This window comes from Guyanagaster necrorhizus, assembly GCF_019112545.1.
Source record: "Guyanagaster necrorhizus MCA 3950 unplaced genomic scaffold BT62scaffold_41, whole genome shotgun sequence".
NCBI classification, from domain to species: Eukaryota; Fungi; Basidiomycota; class Agaricomycetes; order Agaricales; family Physalacriaceae; genus Guyanagaster; species Guyanagaster necrorhizus.
In genome coordinates, this window is record NW_025064920.1 from 5,514 (window position 1) to 20,417 (window position 14,904).

General features: G+C 49.6%; 6 protein-coding genes across 6 annotated transcripts; 4 read left to right on the plus strand and 2 right to left on the minus strand.

Annotated features, from left to right (window-relative positions):
* The first annotated feature begins 819 nt into the window (after positions 1-819).
* On the plus strand, positions 820-2,024 carry BT62DRAFT_937321 (uncharacterized protein). Its single transcript, XM_043187296.1, has 7 exons — positions 820-903; positions 950-1,027; positions 1,077-1,345; positions 1,390-1,437; positions 1,494-1,622; positions 1,676-1,698; positions 1,778-2,024. The coding sequence occupies exons 1-7, from the start codon at positions 837-839 to the stop codon at positions 1,785-1,787; spliced, it is 624 nt and encodes a 207-aa protein (XP_043034581.1). The 5' UTR covers positions 820-836; the 3' UTR covers positions 1,788-2,024.
* Positions 1,622-2,854, plus strand: BT62DRAFT_548255 (uncharacterized protein). The gene is made up of 5 exons (XM_043181347.1): positions 1,622-1,698; positions 1,746-1,984; positions 2,037-2,561; positions 2,615-2,656; positions 2,719-2,854. The coding sequence occupies exons 2-5, from the start codon at positions 1,894-1,896 to the stop codon at positions 2,811-2,813; spliced, it is 753 nt and encodes a 250-aa protein (XP_043034582.1). The 5' UTR covers positions 1,622-1,698; positions 1,746-1,893; the 3' UTR covers positions 2,814-2,854.
* Positions 2,855-3,953: 1,099 nt separating this feature from the next.
* Positions 3,954-6,951, minus strand: BT62DRAFT_982867 (DUF221-domain-containing protein; the record flags this gene model as incomplete). The annotated part of the gene is made up of 9 exons (XM_043189722.1): positions 3,954-4,487; positions 4,542-4,640; positions 4,704-4,882; positions 4,932-5,119; positions 5,176-5,303; positions 5,355-5,498; positions 5,554-5,718; positions 5,772-6,436; positions 6,486-6,951. 9 exons carry the CDS (start codon positions 6,949-6,951, stop codon positions 3,954-3,956), a joined length of 2,568 nt encoding a protein of 855 aa, XP_043034583.1.
* A 2,498-nt stretch (positions 6,952-9,449) lies between these two features.
* On the plus strand, positions 9,450-10,625 carry BT62DRAFT_1011884 (uncharacterized protein; the record flags this gene model as incomplete). The annotated part of the gene is made up of 9 exons (XM_043177837.1): positions 9,450-9,528; positions 9,577-9,638; positions 9,685-9,703; positions 9,780-9,886; positions 9,912-9,985; positions 10,045-10,145; positions 10,206-10,318; positions 10,389-10,416; positions 10,477-10,625. 9 exons carry the CDS (start codon positions 9,450-9,452, stop codon positions 10,623-10,625), a joined length of 732 nt encoding a protein of 243 aa, XP_043034584.1.
* On the plus strand, positions 10,514-12,842 carry BT62DRAFT_937326 (protein kinase subdomain-containing protein PKL/CAK/Fmp29). Its single transcript, XM_043187297.1, has 2 exons — positions 10,514-11,611; positions 11,671-12,842. Exons 1-2 carry the CDS (start codon positions 10,963-10,965, stop codon positions 12,609-12,611), a joined length of 1,590 nt encoding a protein of 529 aa, XP_043034585.1. The 5' UTR covers positions 10,514-10,962; the 3' UTR covers positions 12,612-12,842.
* Positions 12,843-13,383: 541 nt separating this feature from the next.
* BT62DRAFT_909055 (DUF1769-domain-containing protein) lies at positions 13,384-14,506 on the minus strand (the record flags this gene model as incomplete). Its single annotated transcript, XM_043183731.1, has 4 exons — positions 13,384-13,596; positions 13,617-14,052; positions 14,115-14,220; positions 14,281-14,506. The coding sequence occupies 4 exons, from the start codon at positions 14,504-14,506 to the stop codon at positions 13,384-13,386; spliced, it is 981 nt and encodes a 326-aa protein (XP_043034586.1).
* Between the last annotated feature and the right edge of the window lie 398 nt (positions 14,507-14,904).

Genomic DNA, 14,904 nt, shown 5'->3' on the forward strand with positions numbered 1-14,904 from the left:
GTAGCAAGAGTATTTGCACCAAGGATATCCATATGTATACCCTTATCTTTACCTTCTCGATCATCACCCATTCCCCTTTGATCATCAATTGTTCTTACTTACTATATATACACCCCCTGTCATTACTTGATCATCTATATAGCCTGGCTGTAGATACCCATATACCTCAGTTGTTTTTGCCTATGCTGTGCCCGACTGAGATCATTACTTATATTCTTCCATCAATACCTTTTGCTATCCAGAAAACAGTCCCTTAATCATGAATGTAGCAGAGTATGGTAGCAAAAGTAAAAGGAATTGTCACCATCATAAGAGAGATAGTGAATGAAAAGCTGGGGAAAGGAAAAGGTGGCCATAAAAGGTTTGTGGAATCAAATAGGTAGTGATCAGTAACTTGCAACATGTTTCAAACCGGAAAAACATTTTGAGAATTCAGTTCCTGTTTTAAGAGAGCAGAGCTGTGGAACGTTGATGGAACTGATCCGATGATAGTCATCAAGTTGCTGGGGGACTGGTTCGAGATTACAACGATAATTACCATCGTCATAACACCACGCTAATCGTTTTGGTAGGCAGTCATCAGCATGGTGTCTCTACTTCCCCAAGCACCTCTGTGGCTGCCGACACACCTGTGCCGGTCCACTCGGTTGCAACTATTCCCTTTGAAGGTTGATGATTATCATCAAGTTGCTGGGGGACTGGTTCGAGTCTGGATTACAGCGGTAATCACCATCAGCATAACACCACGCTAATCGTGATGCGTGATGGTGGGTAGTCATCAGGATAAGTATTCGTTATCCGAACGTGCTAAACCTGCCTTTTACCCGTTCTCTACGATGTCGTGGCGGAGTCAAATAACATCGGCTGCCAAAAACTTCCAACTTGGCTATAATATTCAGAAACGTGAGGCGTACTTCCTCAATTTAATGCATACTAACCAATTTCTTAGCTTATCCATGGAGAGGTACAACACCACTCGTGTGTATCTCTTTTGTGGGATTAACAATACTGCTGGTCTTCATCAACAGTAAGCCGACTTTCTTTCAGCAATACAGACTCTGAACGCCGTTTTCTAGTTCCTTTATCGGCATACGACGTTGTCCAGGAATTTACATACACTCCAAACGATACTTCCCCATCACTTCCCTTCAGCAGCGTCGTTCCTGCATCCCTTAGACACACAGCCGGGGATTTTACACCACAGACATTCAAAGTCGGCGATACTATTCAAAGCAATCTCTCTGCCTTTAACTATGTGATTACGGAGGCGTTTAAGGATAGCGCCTCATACGATCCTGTTGGCTCGTTCCCTTATTATAATAATCCCTTATCATCGTGTGATGTTGTAAGTCCATTGGATTAGTATAGTCATTTATCTGACCCTCCCAGTCGAATATTTCGTTGTCCTTACGAAAGGAGGAGCGGGTCTCGTTGTCTGTACGTTTATATTACATTCACATTTTGGCTGACCAATAAATTAATTTTTCTTATAGGCAGTTATCTCTTGTTGGTTACCTGCGTACTACGAGATGACTCTAAGTCTGAATCACGCATCGATGCAAGATCGTACATTCCAGATTCTGAATGCTGTGCTCGACCTAGATGGTTTGCTCACAGATGCGGTAAATGTGACAATTTTGCACGCCATCGTGCACAACTCATGCAATACTCTTAGGAATACGGGTGGGATTCAGAAAAGTTCGTTTACCTTCTGTTCTTTATGCTCCTAAGCCAATGATTCCTAGTGTCACGCTGACCACTGACAATGGGGATTCAGGACCTACTAGCAATCAGACTGTCACCGGCATCGACATTTCAGTATTTCCTTGTTGCGTTTGCGGTGGCGAGGGTTGGTACGGAGAACCAAACGTTGAAACACTATCACAAGCGCCGATGCTGACTGACCACCCTCTTTGTGACGGTGATGTGGCAAAGTTCAGGGCAGACTGGACAGCCGTGTACTATGGACAAGGCACTTTTTTTGGTTAGACACCGCATCGGGGTGGACGCCGAGAACTGACATAAATTATTTGTAGGCCCCGTGGATATCACGTCTGGTGCCAGCATCCTGCCACCAAATGAAGAACTCGAAGTACCTTCAAACGTTCAACTTGTGCTCCAGAATGCATTCCAAGCCATCTATCACACCATTCGACTCGATCTCGGTGTGATTCGCCCGAATCAGATATTGACATCATCAAGTATGTTCGATGAGAGCATATCGGCGGTGCCTCTCTTCCAGTCTTTCATCGCGCCCAACAGTACCCCCCCGCCTTATCCTGTGCTCGCAGCGTCTACATCGTTCATTGTGAATAATTCATATGCCAATACAAGTCGGATAGGACGTTCCGCAAGTGACTTCAACTATTACTACCAAGATGCACTCCGATTTGGACCTCTCGATGTCAGGGTACCCTCTGTATCATATCTTCGACCAGTGTTCCGCCGAAAGTCTACAGCGTCAGCCATATCTAGTGTTTTTGTGGCTACGTTCGCCATGGTCTCTGCGGCGTGGTCCCTATTCCATTTCACCGCTGGTACCTTCTGTAAAAGTCAAAGCGGTACGGAAATGGCTTGTGTGAATAACGACCAGCTGCCTGATTCGGTTGCTTAGATGAATCCGGTGGTTGTCCGCATTGTAGCCATAATTGTCGAGGTAACTGGATATCATTCCAGGATATATAACGTACTGACAAAATCGGCTGTATCAAATTACAGATCCTGGCGGAGATTCTGAGTCTGTGTTACTGGTTTCATGCTGCGATAGCCGCCATGAAGAGATAGCCATGGGAGAAATGGACCACCATAAGTGAATTACGTTGGGATGTAATATTTTCCATTGACAACGATTCTTTTGGATTCACTATTTTTTTCGATGTCAGAGCATTCGGTCGTCACGGAAAATTGGAACAAGAAAATATATGACTCCGACTTCGCCGCCGGTAGCACCATACCGTTATGGATACGGCCAAAATTCTTGTCCACGATGTCAGTTCCGTACCGTCACCCGTATGCGGACAATTTGACGATGACGACAAATGTCCCGGGCTCAAAATGCGAGTTCTACCTTGCCTGATTGAGATTATATATGCTTACTTCAATGACATCACCTTGCCCCAACCATTCCCTCGATGACCATATTTCAAACATCCGTATGAATACGGCCGTCGTATATTGTAGAGTCATCAAAGATGGTCATGGTTACGGACCCCACCCGTATTCGTATCGACCGTACGTATCTGATACTGATACTGATACGGTGCGTATTATTCCTATCTAAGATGAAGAGCAGACCCGAAGACCTCACCAAGTCCCAAAGTGAATGAATACTCATTCGATTAAAAAATTCCTTCCTTGCTGATAGATACTTGTTGAGCGTCTTCCATCATTCATACAGCCCATCCATTCTCGATGGTATTCAAACGCTGAACGTGCGCTCGCTTCTTGATGCGCCGAGTCATTAAAAGAAGCTGGGAGGGGGGGAGCGACGCGATAATGCGAAGAACATCAGACGGTCCGGTCCCAACTCATCGTGACCGTGGGGGCTATTCAAATCCTGACCCTCCTGACCTTGGAGCAGATCATCAGGGTTGCGAGTGCAGGACCTAAACATCAATGCGTCACGTCAAGCTCGAAACCAGTAGCTACCCGCTGCGAGGTTCAGTGATGCTCAAGAGGGACCAAGAGATTGATTTTTTTCATCGCAGAGGATGTCATGTATGCCTTCGATAATATCGTGAGCTAGCAACACCACCAAATACCAGTGCCCAAATCCAATACTGAAGATAAAAAGGTATCAATAATACGACTTGCATACTGTTCCTCCGAACGTAACCTTTTACACTGGGACTCGGAAAGAAAGGCGGAATAGTAGGACTAGTACAGGTAAGGGTATAGAAAAAAACAATCGTCGTCGTACCACAGTCATATATCATCATAAGAGACATCCTCCCTCACTCCTCCCTCACCAAATCAGGCGGCGGGCCCGTAATATCCACCTTACCCTTCTCGTTCATCTTAGCATCGACCAAACTCACCAGAACCCCATGATCCAGACATTCCTTCGCCTCAGACTTGGACAGCTCCCCAACAGGACCGTGAGCCAAAGGAAGCCACACGATCCTTTGCGGTCTCGAAGCCGCAGGATGCGCGAACCCATAGCTATCTTCCTCTTCTTGTCGCTCCTTCATATTCTTCGCCGCCATAAAGTCATATTCCTTCGGGACACCGCCACCTCCGCTATCATGTGAGCCTTCGCTATCACCGTCTGAACTCGAAGAGACGACCTTCTCCTCGGGCCGCTCTGTTGACTCAGGCTTATCCAGCTGGGAAGCATTAGGCGCTAGACGCGTCTCTGATCCAGTGCGATTAGGCAACTCCTCTGCTTCCGCATCGGCCTGCGTGGTATCCATCTTCTCCACCAGACTGAGAGGGAGAGCGTGGATTAACGGATCATAAGAGTTATTGATGATGATGTGGAAGAAGACCTGCATCATCCCATGAGCTCAAGCCGCAATGACCTTTCGACACATACGACTCACAGTGAAAATAATCAATACAACCATCAAGGCACCTTCTGCTACTGCACTTGTATTGCCATTCTGGTCCCGAGCAAGGAAAAAGAGCGCGCATAAACAGACCTGTGTGACCATAATGGATCCATTCAGATCGCTTGCGGGAGAAGAGAAGAGAAGTTGACGTACCTCTTCAACGTATAAACCGACGAAGATGTGTTGCATAGCCTTCGGGAAGAACAGACCTCCGGTATCGTCGGGCTGCTGGAACTGCCACAAGAAGAGATACTTGTACAGCTGATAGAACAAGAAGAAAGTTGCACAGGCCAGACCATTGATAATGGGAGAAATAATGGAGTATCCAAGAGCTAGAGTCGCAGATCAGCAATGCCTTCAGACATCATTGTCTGTACTCACTAATGGTAGTCAACAACGTAATACCTGGGAAAACAGTGCCCCAGGCAACGTCGCGGGTACCGTACTTGATCCCCCAAATGCTTCGAGGCGTACTTCCAAGAAGGTAGAGCTTCACGTAATAGATAGCTAGTGGAACGATTTGCAAAAATCCGGATGCTGTTCCAGAGAGACCTTGCAGGATCACATACCTGTGCAAAAATAGGTCAGATTTATTCATCTAGGACTGTAATAAGTTGTAACTCACGTCAAGAAGAAAGTGGAAGATGTTGGCAAGTTTTGAGCAAGCAAGGTGGGAATGGATGTCGGGTTGTTGATAAGGCCGTTCAAAGACGCAATGATACCTGCGGACAAGGTAACGATAAGGAATGAATGCTGTGGTGGCGTTAGTGACCTGTCTGCGCCCTACAACAACGAATGACTCACAATGACTTGGAAGATGAAATAACGTGTCATGAGACTGAGTTCCAGGCCTGTCTTCTTCGGAATACCCTCGAAACGCGCCAGGAGACGAAGAACAATGGGAAGGAGCAACATCAGAACTGCGAGGGCGACGGGAGGAAGGATACCCTAGCAACCAGAACAATGAACATTCATGTCTCTTGCAAGAAGGAAGATGGCTTACCGAAATGATACCCAAGACCGGATCAGGCAATGTACATATCCATGCAAGCCAGCTCGCTGTACTACATAGCGTGTAAACATTGGAGACGATACCGACGAAAGCCACAGGGATGGCCCAAAAAATGATAAGAGCCGCAGTAAGAGAATAGCTGATTACAAGCCGAACCTAGAATGTCGCCTTAGTTGTAATACATTTCGTAGCGACGAAGTGAAACGTACCTTCATTTCGTATGGGTTCATTCCGAGGTTAGCCCAGATAACGTCGTCAGGTGCAATTTCGGTATAGCGAGCACTCATCCGGTAAGGCTCGTGGTGAAGAAGGACTTGCATCCCCAAATGTGCTGCGATCTGCCTGTTGAACATGATGAACGCGCTGTTGAGTGGAGGATACGTCGTGTCAGAAGGGTCATCGAGTTTCGCCCTGCCCTCATCGAGCAGCTGAGTACACTTCTGAATCTCCTCTCTAGCCCAATCAATGGAGTCCACCTTCTTTCCAAACAAACCAAGGAATCCAAGCCTGTGTATGGGGCGTTCCTTTTGGGGAACAGAGGCGGCCGTCTCTTCCGAAGAAGATTTGTCCAATTTGGTAGCGATAGAGAGCAGCTTGTTCTCGGCTGATTCGAGCGTGTTGCATGCATCGAGGCGACGATCGTAGATGTCAGGAAGCTCCTTGAGGTTTCGGTTTATGAAGATGCGCTTAACGCCACCAGGTAGGTCGCCGAATATTTTCATTAACGCGTCCCGCGACAAATACTTGGCGGGTATGCCGGTGACGAGGATGGTGTTCGCTTGGACAGACTTGGAGTGTACGGGATTGATGAGGAACTGTTGTCGCTTAATGATGAAATTGCGCATTTCGATCTTGACATTGTAAAGCACCCAGCCTATGAGAAAAGATATACGATGGACAGACTGAATGAACATGTGACGCACCTGTGAACAACCAAGCCAGGATTAAATGTGCAGCATACCGATGCTGCTTATTGGTGGCCACATTCCCAAACACGAATATGTCCAGCTTCTCGTTGTTGCCCACCCGAGTTTTCACGCTCGTGACAGGAAGCAGGATCGCCCAGGAGAGGAACCATATAGGCAAGAAAATCTTGACCATCATACGAAGGAAGCGAACGAAAAAGTAGGCATCCATGCCGTTCGCTTTAATAATGTCGTTGTAGTCTGCCCTGAAGACTGCGACTGGCCACAGGAACACGTTTTTTGACAGAGGATGAATCCTCTTGGACGGGGGTGGAACATAGGTGCGGGGTTCGTAAATAGCCTTGAAATGGGGTCGTAGGACGGTGAACGCAGCGAGCTCGATACCGAAGACGGCCGCGTTGAAGACGAGCGCGGTGACGAACGTCTTCGTCGACGCCGACGCCGAAGAGGAGATGTCGCTCATGGTGGTGGGAGGAGGAAGAGGAAGCAAAACAGATGGAATGCTTTTGTATTTGTCTATATATAGCGTTGGCCAATATGTCATTGTCTCGGCTGATCACTGGCATGACGCATCGCTCACATGAAGGAAAAAGGATTCTTCTACGAGTTATCTTGGGCAAAAAAGAAACAAGGCAGTGGATTATTAGCATGCCTCATGCCAAGGACAGCCCAGCAAAGTGTAGGACCAACCACTTGGTGTTCCGCAGCATCTGCGATTATCTCCCCGACTGTCCTGTCAATCGGTGATCCTGCAACAAAACTTGCAAAAGATGGATAGTTAGGAGGCAGGAAGCACCGTCTGTGGGGAGCGGAAGAGAGGGGGCTAGAATGGGATCTAATGGGATCCCTCCGGATAATTAAAAGACTCGTGGCGCCCGTCGATAAGATGGCCATTGCTCATTGCCCTTCATTGCTCGCCTATCACTGCTTCCTGAAGCAGGCTCCGTCCAAGCACAAATGTGAAAAACCCGTCAACCGCACATCGTGGGAAGGGGCTAGGAACAGCACCTGTCGCGCCCATCGGCATAAAGTCTATCCTGCATTGTAACTGTCAAAGCTTTTCCCGGGACGCTTGCTCTTCCGGCGAAGGAAGGAGAGAAATTTTATGGAAAAAAGGAAAATCCTGGGGCGTTTCAACACAGAACTCGCAACTTGAGAAGCTAGTAGACGCGAACACATGACCCGGACCAGAATGGGCGCGATCGATGACGGCCTGCGCGGAACGACACCGTCACTCAAGTTTAAGCCGGCCCTTGTTGAACTAATTGGGATCCCCTGTGTTTGACATACACGTGTTACGGTTCCCATTTCTACAAATATCGAACCATTGGCCCAAATAGGCTGTATCCCCGTGAAAAGTCAGTTGAGTTACCTCGCCGTATTAGCGTGAACCGTTTTCAAGCTGTGTGTACCAAAATCTTTGGCTTCCATTTGGTTCTATTGGGTTCGGTCCATTACGTTCTACAAACGGCCCTATAGTGTACGTATTAGCATTGTACGAGATAGAAGCCGGCGGAATGACAATGTGATCAGACCCCTGGTACACACAGAAGTACAGAATGTAACTGCTATTCAGACGGCGGAGTATGGACTGCCCTCGTTATGAATGAGTATCCATGATCAACAACAGGGTAGTGTTACGCACCTTTATCCAATCATCTTCACAGACGAAATCGCAAGCATGAATCTATGCTGTAAGAGTCAAAACATAGCGCATATATCCAACCCGCGCTGCAGTCATATCTCAACTAAGAATCTTACAGTCCAATTTGTCGGCAAAAAGACTCGAACATGAAAAAGAGCCTTTATGTGTAGCAAGTAAGAGGACACGTTTCTCAACAATACAGAATAAGAGCGCGTAGCAGCGGTATTGACAGCAGAAAGCGACAAGATGGTGGTGGTAGGAGAGGAAGGGACATTGATTCATGTCAGTGGAAAATACAGCTACCGGCACCATCGGCATCTTTCTGCCGACAACTTGGCCACTTGCTTAAAAGCAACTTGTTTTTATTATACTTATAATTCTAAGAATCCCCAGCCGCCTTGACCTTGAGCCCAAATTCAGCCGACTCTTCAGCAACATTCCACCACAGCCTGCTGTTTGAGGCCGTATCAACTTTCCCTTTTTGCTTACCTTGTACCCCCTGCTCAGGCTGCCTCATTCCTGCTTGCTGCAGTCCTTTCTCAATGCACGCATGACTCTTAACCATATTAATATTTAATGATGCATGCGTCACGTGAAGTCAATTCGCTATCACAGTGTGGTGTGTCCAGTAGCGCCCTTGCAGTGACAGTAGTCAGGCTGCCCAGGTGAATTATCCCTTGGTCGAAGAAGAGAATGAGAACTAGACCTACTCAGATGGTACACATTGATAGCCATGTTCACCAGAAACTCTACTGGCAGTGTTCTGGTTTCCCCTATAACTACCGCGTGACACCGGCTGGCTGTTTCACTGGCATCGTAGCGAATATAACCGCCACAAGTCACTCGATAGGCTTTCTGTGGCCCAGACTTGGTCTACGACGCCATTTACATGCTGATCTGAGGGTGCACTCTCACACGCACGTCCGGTCTGCTCGGCGTCTGCCATAGATCTAGGTGCCGACTCGAGAGGCCGACTTTCCCTTGAAAGTTCTCACAGATCAAATGATCTTTCCCTCGATCAAGCTTCGATTGCAGGTTTTCTCATGAATGATGTCCGGTCCATGAAAACCGAGGAACCCTATGTCCAGATCAAGACTGGGATTCTCACTCCGTATTTTTCTGCATAGGATTGCGCAGCTGCTTACTACTCCTCATGGATCATGTATCGGGACAATCATATCGACTACAACAGCTCTCTTGGACTTGACGAGGGGCGCATAAATTTAAATGTTATTATCAGTAGTTATAGAATGTACTTGGGAACTGTCACGGTGTACCCTTAGATAGATTTCTTCTTCTACTCTTCTATTTCGTAGATGGCTTCAATTGATCGCTACGAGCTTCTCAAGCTATTTCCCCTATGCCTAAATCAAGTGCTACTCGTTCGGAATAGCGGTGCGTAACCGACAAAGGTAGACATACGAGCCTCATGGCGGTCGGCAGAGTGGCACGACAGCACGTCGGATGTCGTGAATCTTGTACTAAAACATTTCGCCTTCGAGGGCGTGGCCTCCCTGCACCGCATCTGCTCACATGCCTGCGACTGAACAGGACGACATCTTCGTGCAGCGTGGCCCCGACACGACTGATTGCAGATCTCAGGGCCAGGACTAACTCCACCGCGAGAGTGTGGCTTGTCCGCTGAGCTATAAAAGCTCCTCCTTTCAAGGAGGAGGGTACAATCCAACTCCAAGGAGTACTCAATCTACCCTCCCCGTACGTATTCACGATTCCGTACCGATCTCGAAACAATGTTGGCTAACGCTGAGGGCATCTAGGTTGTCGTTTTTCTACTGCGAAAAGGTACGCCCTGCCGTATGGATCTACGCTTCCGCACCGGCCTTGAGACAATGTTGGCTAACGTTGACCGAAGATAAGATGCAGAGAGCCATGAAACTTGTGGGTCACCAGCGCCCTCGAAGGTAACGCTTGGGAGAAGCTCGCCAACCCCACCGTCGCCCAGGGCACGACGGCTTTCCCCCTAGAAGCCGGCCGACCAGCAACGGCTCGGCGTCCGTTTTGACTATGACGAAGAAATCAACATCGAGGGCATCGTCTACCACAAGTTTTAGATGCAAGCCAACGCTGGGGGACGACGTACCCTCGTCCATCAGGAACTGGAGGAAAGAACAACGGCGGCACTAAGAAGGATGTCAAGGCGAGCCTGGAGGAGGCCACTGGCAAGGTTCGGGGTGCCTAGACGTCTTCCTCTCCCTTAACCCCCAGATTCTACGCCGTACTTGTCGTTTTGTCAGACGTCTTCCGGAAGTTATGTTGATCTGTGTATCTCGATTGTATCTGCCTCGATTTGAATTTGATCTCTGTCTCTGGATATTTGTTAAGTAGAAGCTGAGACATCGGCGGAGCATACGCGGCTAGCGTCGACGGGCCCTCTTGCTCTCCTTCCCACCATAGTCACCCCCGCTCGCCGCGTTCTTGAGCGTCTACATGAGAGCAAATCGCGAGGAACATTCGCTTTCAGAAGGAATTAATTCATCTTAGTGCTGTGCGAGGCTGGAGGTCTAGTGGGGGTCGCTAAAACAAAGCTATGCAGCCTCTCTCTCCTTTTAGACCCCGTGCCGGCTGGTTTCTTATATTTGATCCCCCCGTCTTCAACTCACTGGCAGTTCCACTCTCGCCGTCTTTGCGCCGTCCTCGCTCCTCACTGCGTTCGCTATGTAACTTTTCCTTCTCCAACTCCATCACCACTCCCACCCGTTGGCCACCACAGCGCGCATTCTCGACCATAGCGCATTCTCATAGCAACCTATTCGACTACACGTCAGGGCGGTGGATGTAAGTCTCGTAACATGTCATTCTACGGCGGATATGCCATCTCACGGCCGTATTCGACCATGTTCCAGCATCAACGATGCTCTTCGCCTCGCAGAGCGCAGACGCGTCTTCAACGTCGACGGGTTATGTCGACTCGCAGCCGAGTCCGTCGGTCGGAGTCTCGACGATATCGTCGACTTGGCGAAACTCGCCGAGGGAGGGTTCAACCGTACCTTCCTCATCACCATGCACGGTGACTTCCAAATGGTGGCGCGTATCCCATACCCGATTATGGTCCCCAAGTACTACGCCATCGCTAGTGAAGTGGCCACTATGGCCTTACTCCGTTCCTCTGGGCTGCCTATACCTGAGGTATACGGATACTCGCCTACGTCGGACAACGCGGCGGGGACAGAGTATATCTTCATGGAATTTGTCCAGGGCACCAAGTTAAGCGACGTATGGCTCAACCTAGGGGAACGGGAAATCAGTTCGGTCTTGCGCCAACTTGCGCAACTCGAGTCGAAGATGATGTCGATCGCTTTCCCGGCCGGCGGAAGCCTGTACTACGCAGAAGACCTGAAGAAGGTGGCCGGGGAGGCGGGCATCCCGCTAGAGGACGCGCGTTTCTGCGTCGGTCCAGATACAAGACTGCCTCTGTGGTACGGTAGGAGATCACAGCTCGACGTAGATAGGGGACCATGTACGCCGCTCTCTGCCTTTTTTTAATTATTACTCCCTTGAACTAACTGATAACTATAGACAAAAGCGCCGAAGCAACGCTCGCACGAGCAGCCCACAAGGAACGGACGTATCTGGAGCGTTTCGGTCAACCGCTATTGCCGTTCGAACGCGTGAGGAGGGAAGGTTACCAGTACCAGGAGCAGCCGCCGTCGGATCACATCGAGAACCTGGACCGCTATCTCCTCATCGCGCTGTCACTCGTCCCCAGGAACCCGGCCCTGCGTCATTTCTGCATCCGCCATCCCGACCTCCACCCGAGCAATATCATCGTTTCGACGTCGCCCGACTCTAAGTGGCAAGTCGTCGGCCTGCTCGACTGGCAACACGCCCCGATCCTACCCCCATTTCTCCTTGCCGGTGTACCCCAACGCCTCCAGAACTACGATGATCCTATCTCGCAAGCTATGACGCGGCCTTCGCTACCGGAGAATTTGGAGGACTTGGACAAAGCCGAGCAAATCCGAGAGAAGGAACTCTACCATCGCCGCCTCGTCCATTACCACTACGTCAAGAGCACAGAGAAATACAACGAGCTCCATTACGCGGCGTTGACAGACCCCGCGGGCGTTCTCCGCCGCCGCCTCTTCCACCACGCCAGTGAGCCGTGGGAGGGCGAGACTCTCGCGCTGAAGGTTGCGCTGATGGATGCGACAGCAAACTGGGAAGCGCTTACGGGGGGAGGCGCGCCGTGTCCAGTCGCGTTTGACGCCGAGGACGTACGCGAGACGAAGAAGCTGGATGGAGTACAGAGTGGAGCGGACGAGGTTATGGAGGCGCTCCGGAACATGATCGGCTACGGGCCGGAGGGCTGGGTGCCCACCAAGCGCTACGAGGAGGTCATGACACGCAGCAAGCAGCTGAAGGAGGGTGCGTTGGCGGCGGCCGAGTCGGCGAAGGAACGGGCTGAGATGGCGACGCACTGGCCCTTGGACGACATGGACGAAGAGAAATACATGTAATGAATCGAGCTAGATATTCCGCCGGTGCTGTATCTTATCTGCTGTTGTATTTATGGCGGCCCAAATAATATCAGCAGGAAACGTCTTGTAGGGGAGGAATCCGTCGACGCCGCCGTCCTTTGGCTTCATTTCCGATCGCACTTGTTTGTAATCCTTCGTGCTAGCTGTAGTGTCATGGCACCGTTTGTAATCTATAGACCGTATACAAGGCAGAATAAAAGAACAACAATAAAAACTATAAGCGGAAAACGGAACTATGATTATTATTAATGCGACGTCTGCTATATTTCGTCTCCAGGCGCTAGTTCATGTCGCAGTTTTGCACAGCCGTGTGCTGCATGGGCGACTTTCGTCCCGGGCTCGATGCAACCGCGTCTGGCCCACTTCCAGCCGGCGAAAATGGCGAGTGAGTTGGACATTCGATTGACGGGCTCTTTATACTGGGCTACACAGAGACGGACCAGACTTTGTCACGACTTGGACGTATTTGGCCCCTCGTCGGGAGTGAAACAGCACCAAGATTCGCCACGTGGAGATTCGCCACGTGCGACTGCCATTGCCGGCAACGAGTTCGTCCAAAAGCGGGCGAGGCGAATCTTGTTGCCTACTCTGAGGGTATTTATTTGCCTTGGAAGCGCGTACTGCCTTAATCATTTATGTCAAAGTCTCCCGAGGTCCCCTCGCACTGCAGGCTTCCGTATACTATTACTGTACCAATGGTCCCAAATTCCAAAAAAAACACGACTAAAAGTTCCATGCCAACGAGATGTACTCAATCCGCTTGCTCGATCACAATACACCAAAAGATTCTCCCCCAGGGATTCTCGCCGGCGTCCCGGTCTGCGTTGCGCTCACAGCATACAAACCTGACAGGCTGTCCGTCCCAATACCGCATCAGATCGAAAGATATACCACCAGGAAGCCGCAACGCGAGTGACGGATTGAATTCAAGGAATCCATAGCAAAAGTCTGTCGTGATCACGTCCTGTTAAGATCAATTAGGACGCTGTTCAGCGGGGGCAGAATGGTACGGTACGATCGCGCCTTATCGGAAAATGTAATCATGCGTCTATTCTCCTCTGAAGAGAAGAATGCTCGGCGCTCTGATGCGGTTTTGAGGGTTGCCAAATTCTGAGCCCCTTGTTTCTTGCGCCGTCTTGCGATCTTATACTTGGAACTGGAGTCGGAAGATGAAGAAGACGAGGAAGAAGATAGAGACGACGTAGAAGAACAAGGAGAGCTCGATATTGACGTGAGATAGAGATTCGAGGTGTCATCTGAAATAGAAGGATATTCGGTAGGGAAAGGCGGGGTGACTATGACCTGCAGCTCACTGTCCAACCGTGAGTGGACAAAGTGGGGCATCGTCGCGATGAGCGGCGACAACGCCCATGGTTTCGACTGAGAACTAAGGTCGTGTTCAAGGACAGGGTCGACGTATCTGCAAACAACAATATGTAACTTCAGCGGCAAGAGCGCGATATTCCACCAAAGATCCCTCACGTCATAAATTTCAACGCAGCGCCAGATCCCCAAGGGAGGTTGAGTGGCCTATCAAAGGTATTTCCAAACAAAATGTCATTCGCAGAGTAAGGTTTCAAGAACCTGCCTGGATGGATTACCATGACCCGTCGGTCAGCCGTCGCGACACCCGGGAAGTGCGGCTCACCCTGAACCTGGATACTCCAAGTAATACCCTGACGATCCTGGCGGGAGAAGTACTCGCTTTCCCGAACGTCGCCTGCGGGGAAATTCACAAAACCTTTGATGTTCACGAGAATCTCGCCGTCGAAGATGTCTGATGAGATTCTGAACGGTTGATTCGTGTTCACCAAATGCGAAATGGGCTCCAGAGCCTCAAGCGAAGGGCCTGCGAGAACACGAAGACCAGGCATCCTCGTAGTTGAAGGGGGGGGGAGACAGTGGAGGGAGTGGGAGTGGGAGTGGCTCCCTGAAAATCTCCAACACCCGAATTGCCCCTGAGAGTAACTGACGTCAGGTGAATTCACCCGTGTCCTATTCGGGCTGAAAGCGGGACGGGAGGACCACCAAAAATAGGCGGAGGGGGGTTCCTACAGATCATGCAATGTTTTATTGTTTTATTTACAGGTCGCATGAGAAACATTCGGAATCTCGTCTTGATTTTTATTATTATCGTCCGGACGATCCTGAACAAATTCTTCAAGTTGGACCGAACTCAAAAAAAGGCATTTGGTATCCGAGTCATTTTGTCCAAAATTTGGCTTGATGAAACAGCCTCCCAACCTATTTTTAGAAGCGCAGTAGAAAGAAG

Excerpts from the sequence above, each read along its gene's own strand:
- BT62DRAFT_937321 (XM_043187296.1), top strand. The coding sequence starts at position 837 with ATGTCGTGGCGGAGTCAAATAACATCGGCTGCCAAAAACTTCCAACTT. Across the intron at positions 904-949 it reads TGGCTATAATATTCAGAAAC|CTTATCCATGGAGAGGTACA; the intron begins GTGAGGCGTACT and ends CCAATTTCTTAG. Across the intron at positions 1,623-1,675 it reads ATGGTTTGCTCACAGATGCG|GAATACGGGTGGGATTCAGA; the intron begins GTAAATGTGACA and ends CAATACTCTTAG.
- BT62DRAFT_548255 (XM_043181347.1), top strand. The coding sequence starts at position 1,894 with ATGCTGACTGACCACCCTCTTTGTGACGGTGATGTGGCAAAGTTCAGG. Across the intron at positions 2,562-2,614 it reads CTTCTGTAAAAGTCAAAGCG|ATGAATCCGGTGGTTGTCCG; the intron begins GTACGGAAATGG and ends TCGGTTGCTTAG. Across the intron at positions 2,657-2,718 it reads TTGTAGCCATAATTGTCGAG|ATCCTGGCGGAGATTCTGAG; the intron begins GTAACTGGATAT and ends ATCAAATTACAG.
- BT62DRAFT_937326 (XM_043187297.1), top strand. The coding sequence starts at position 10,963 with ATGCCATCTCACGGCCGTATTCGACCATGTTCCAGCATCAACGATGCT. Across the intron at positions 11,612-11,670 it reads CGACGTAGATAGGGGACCAT|ACAAAAGCGCCGAAGCAACG; the intron begins GTACGCCGCTCT and ends TGATAACTATAG.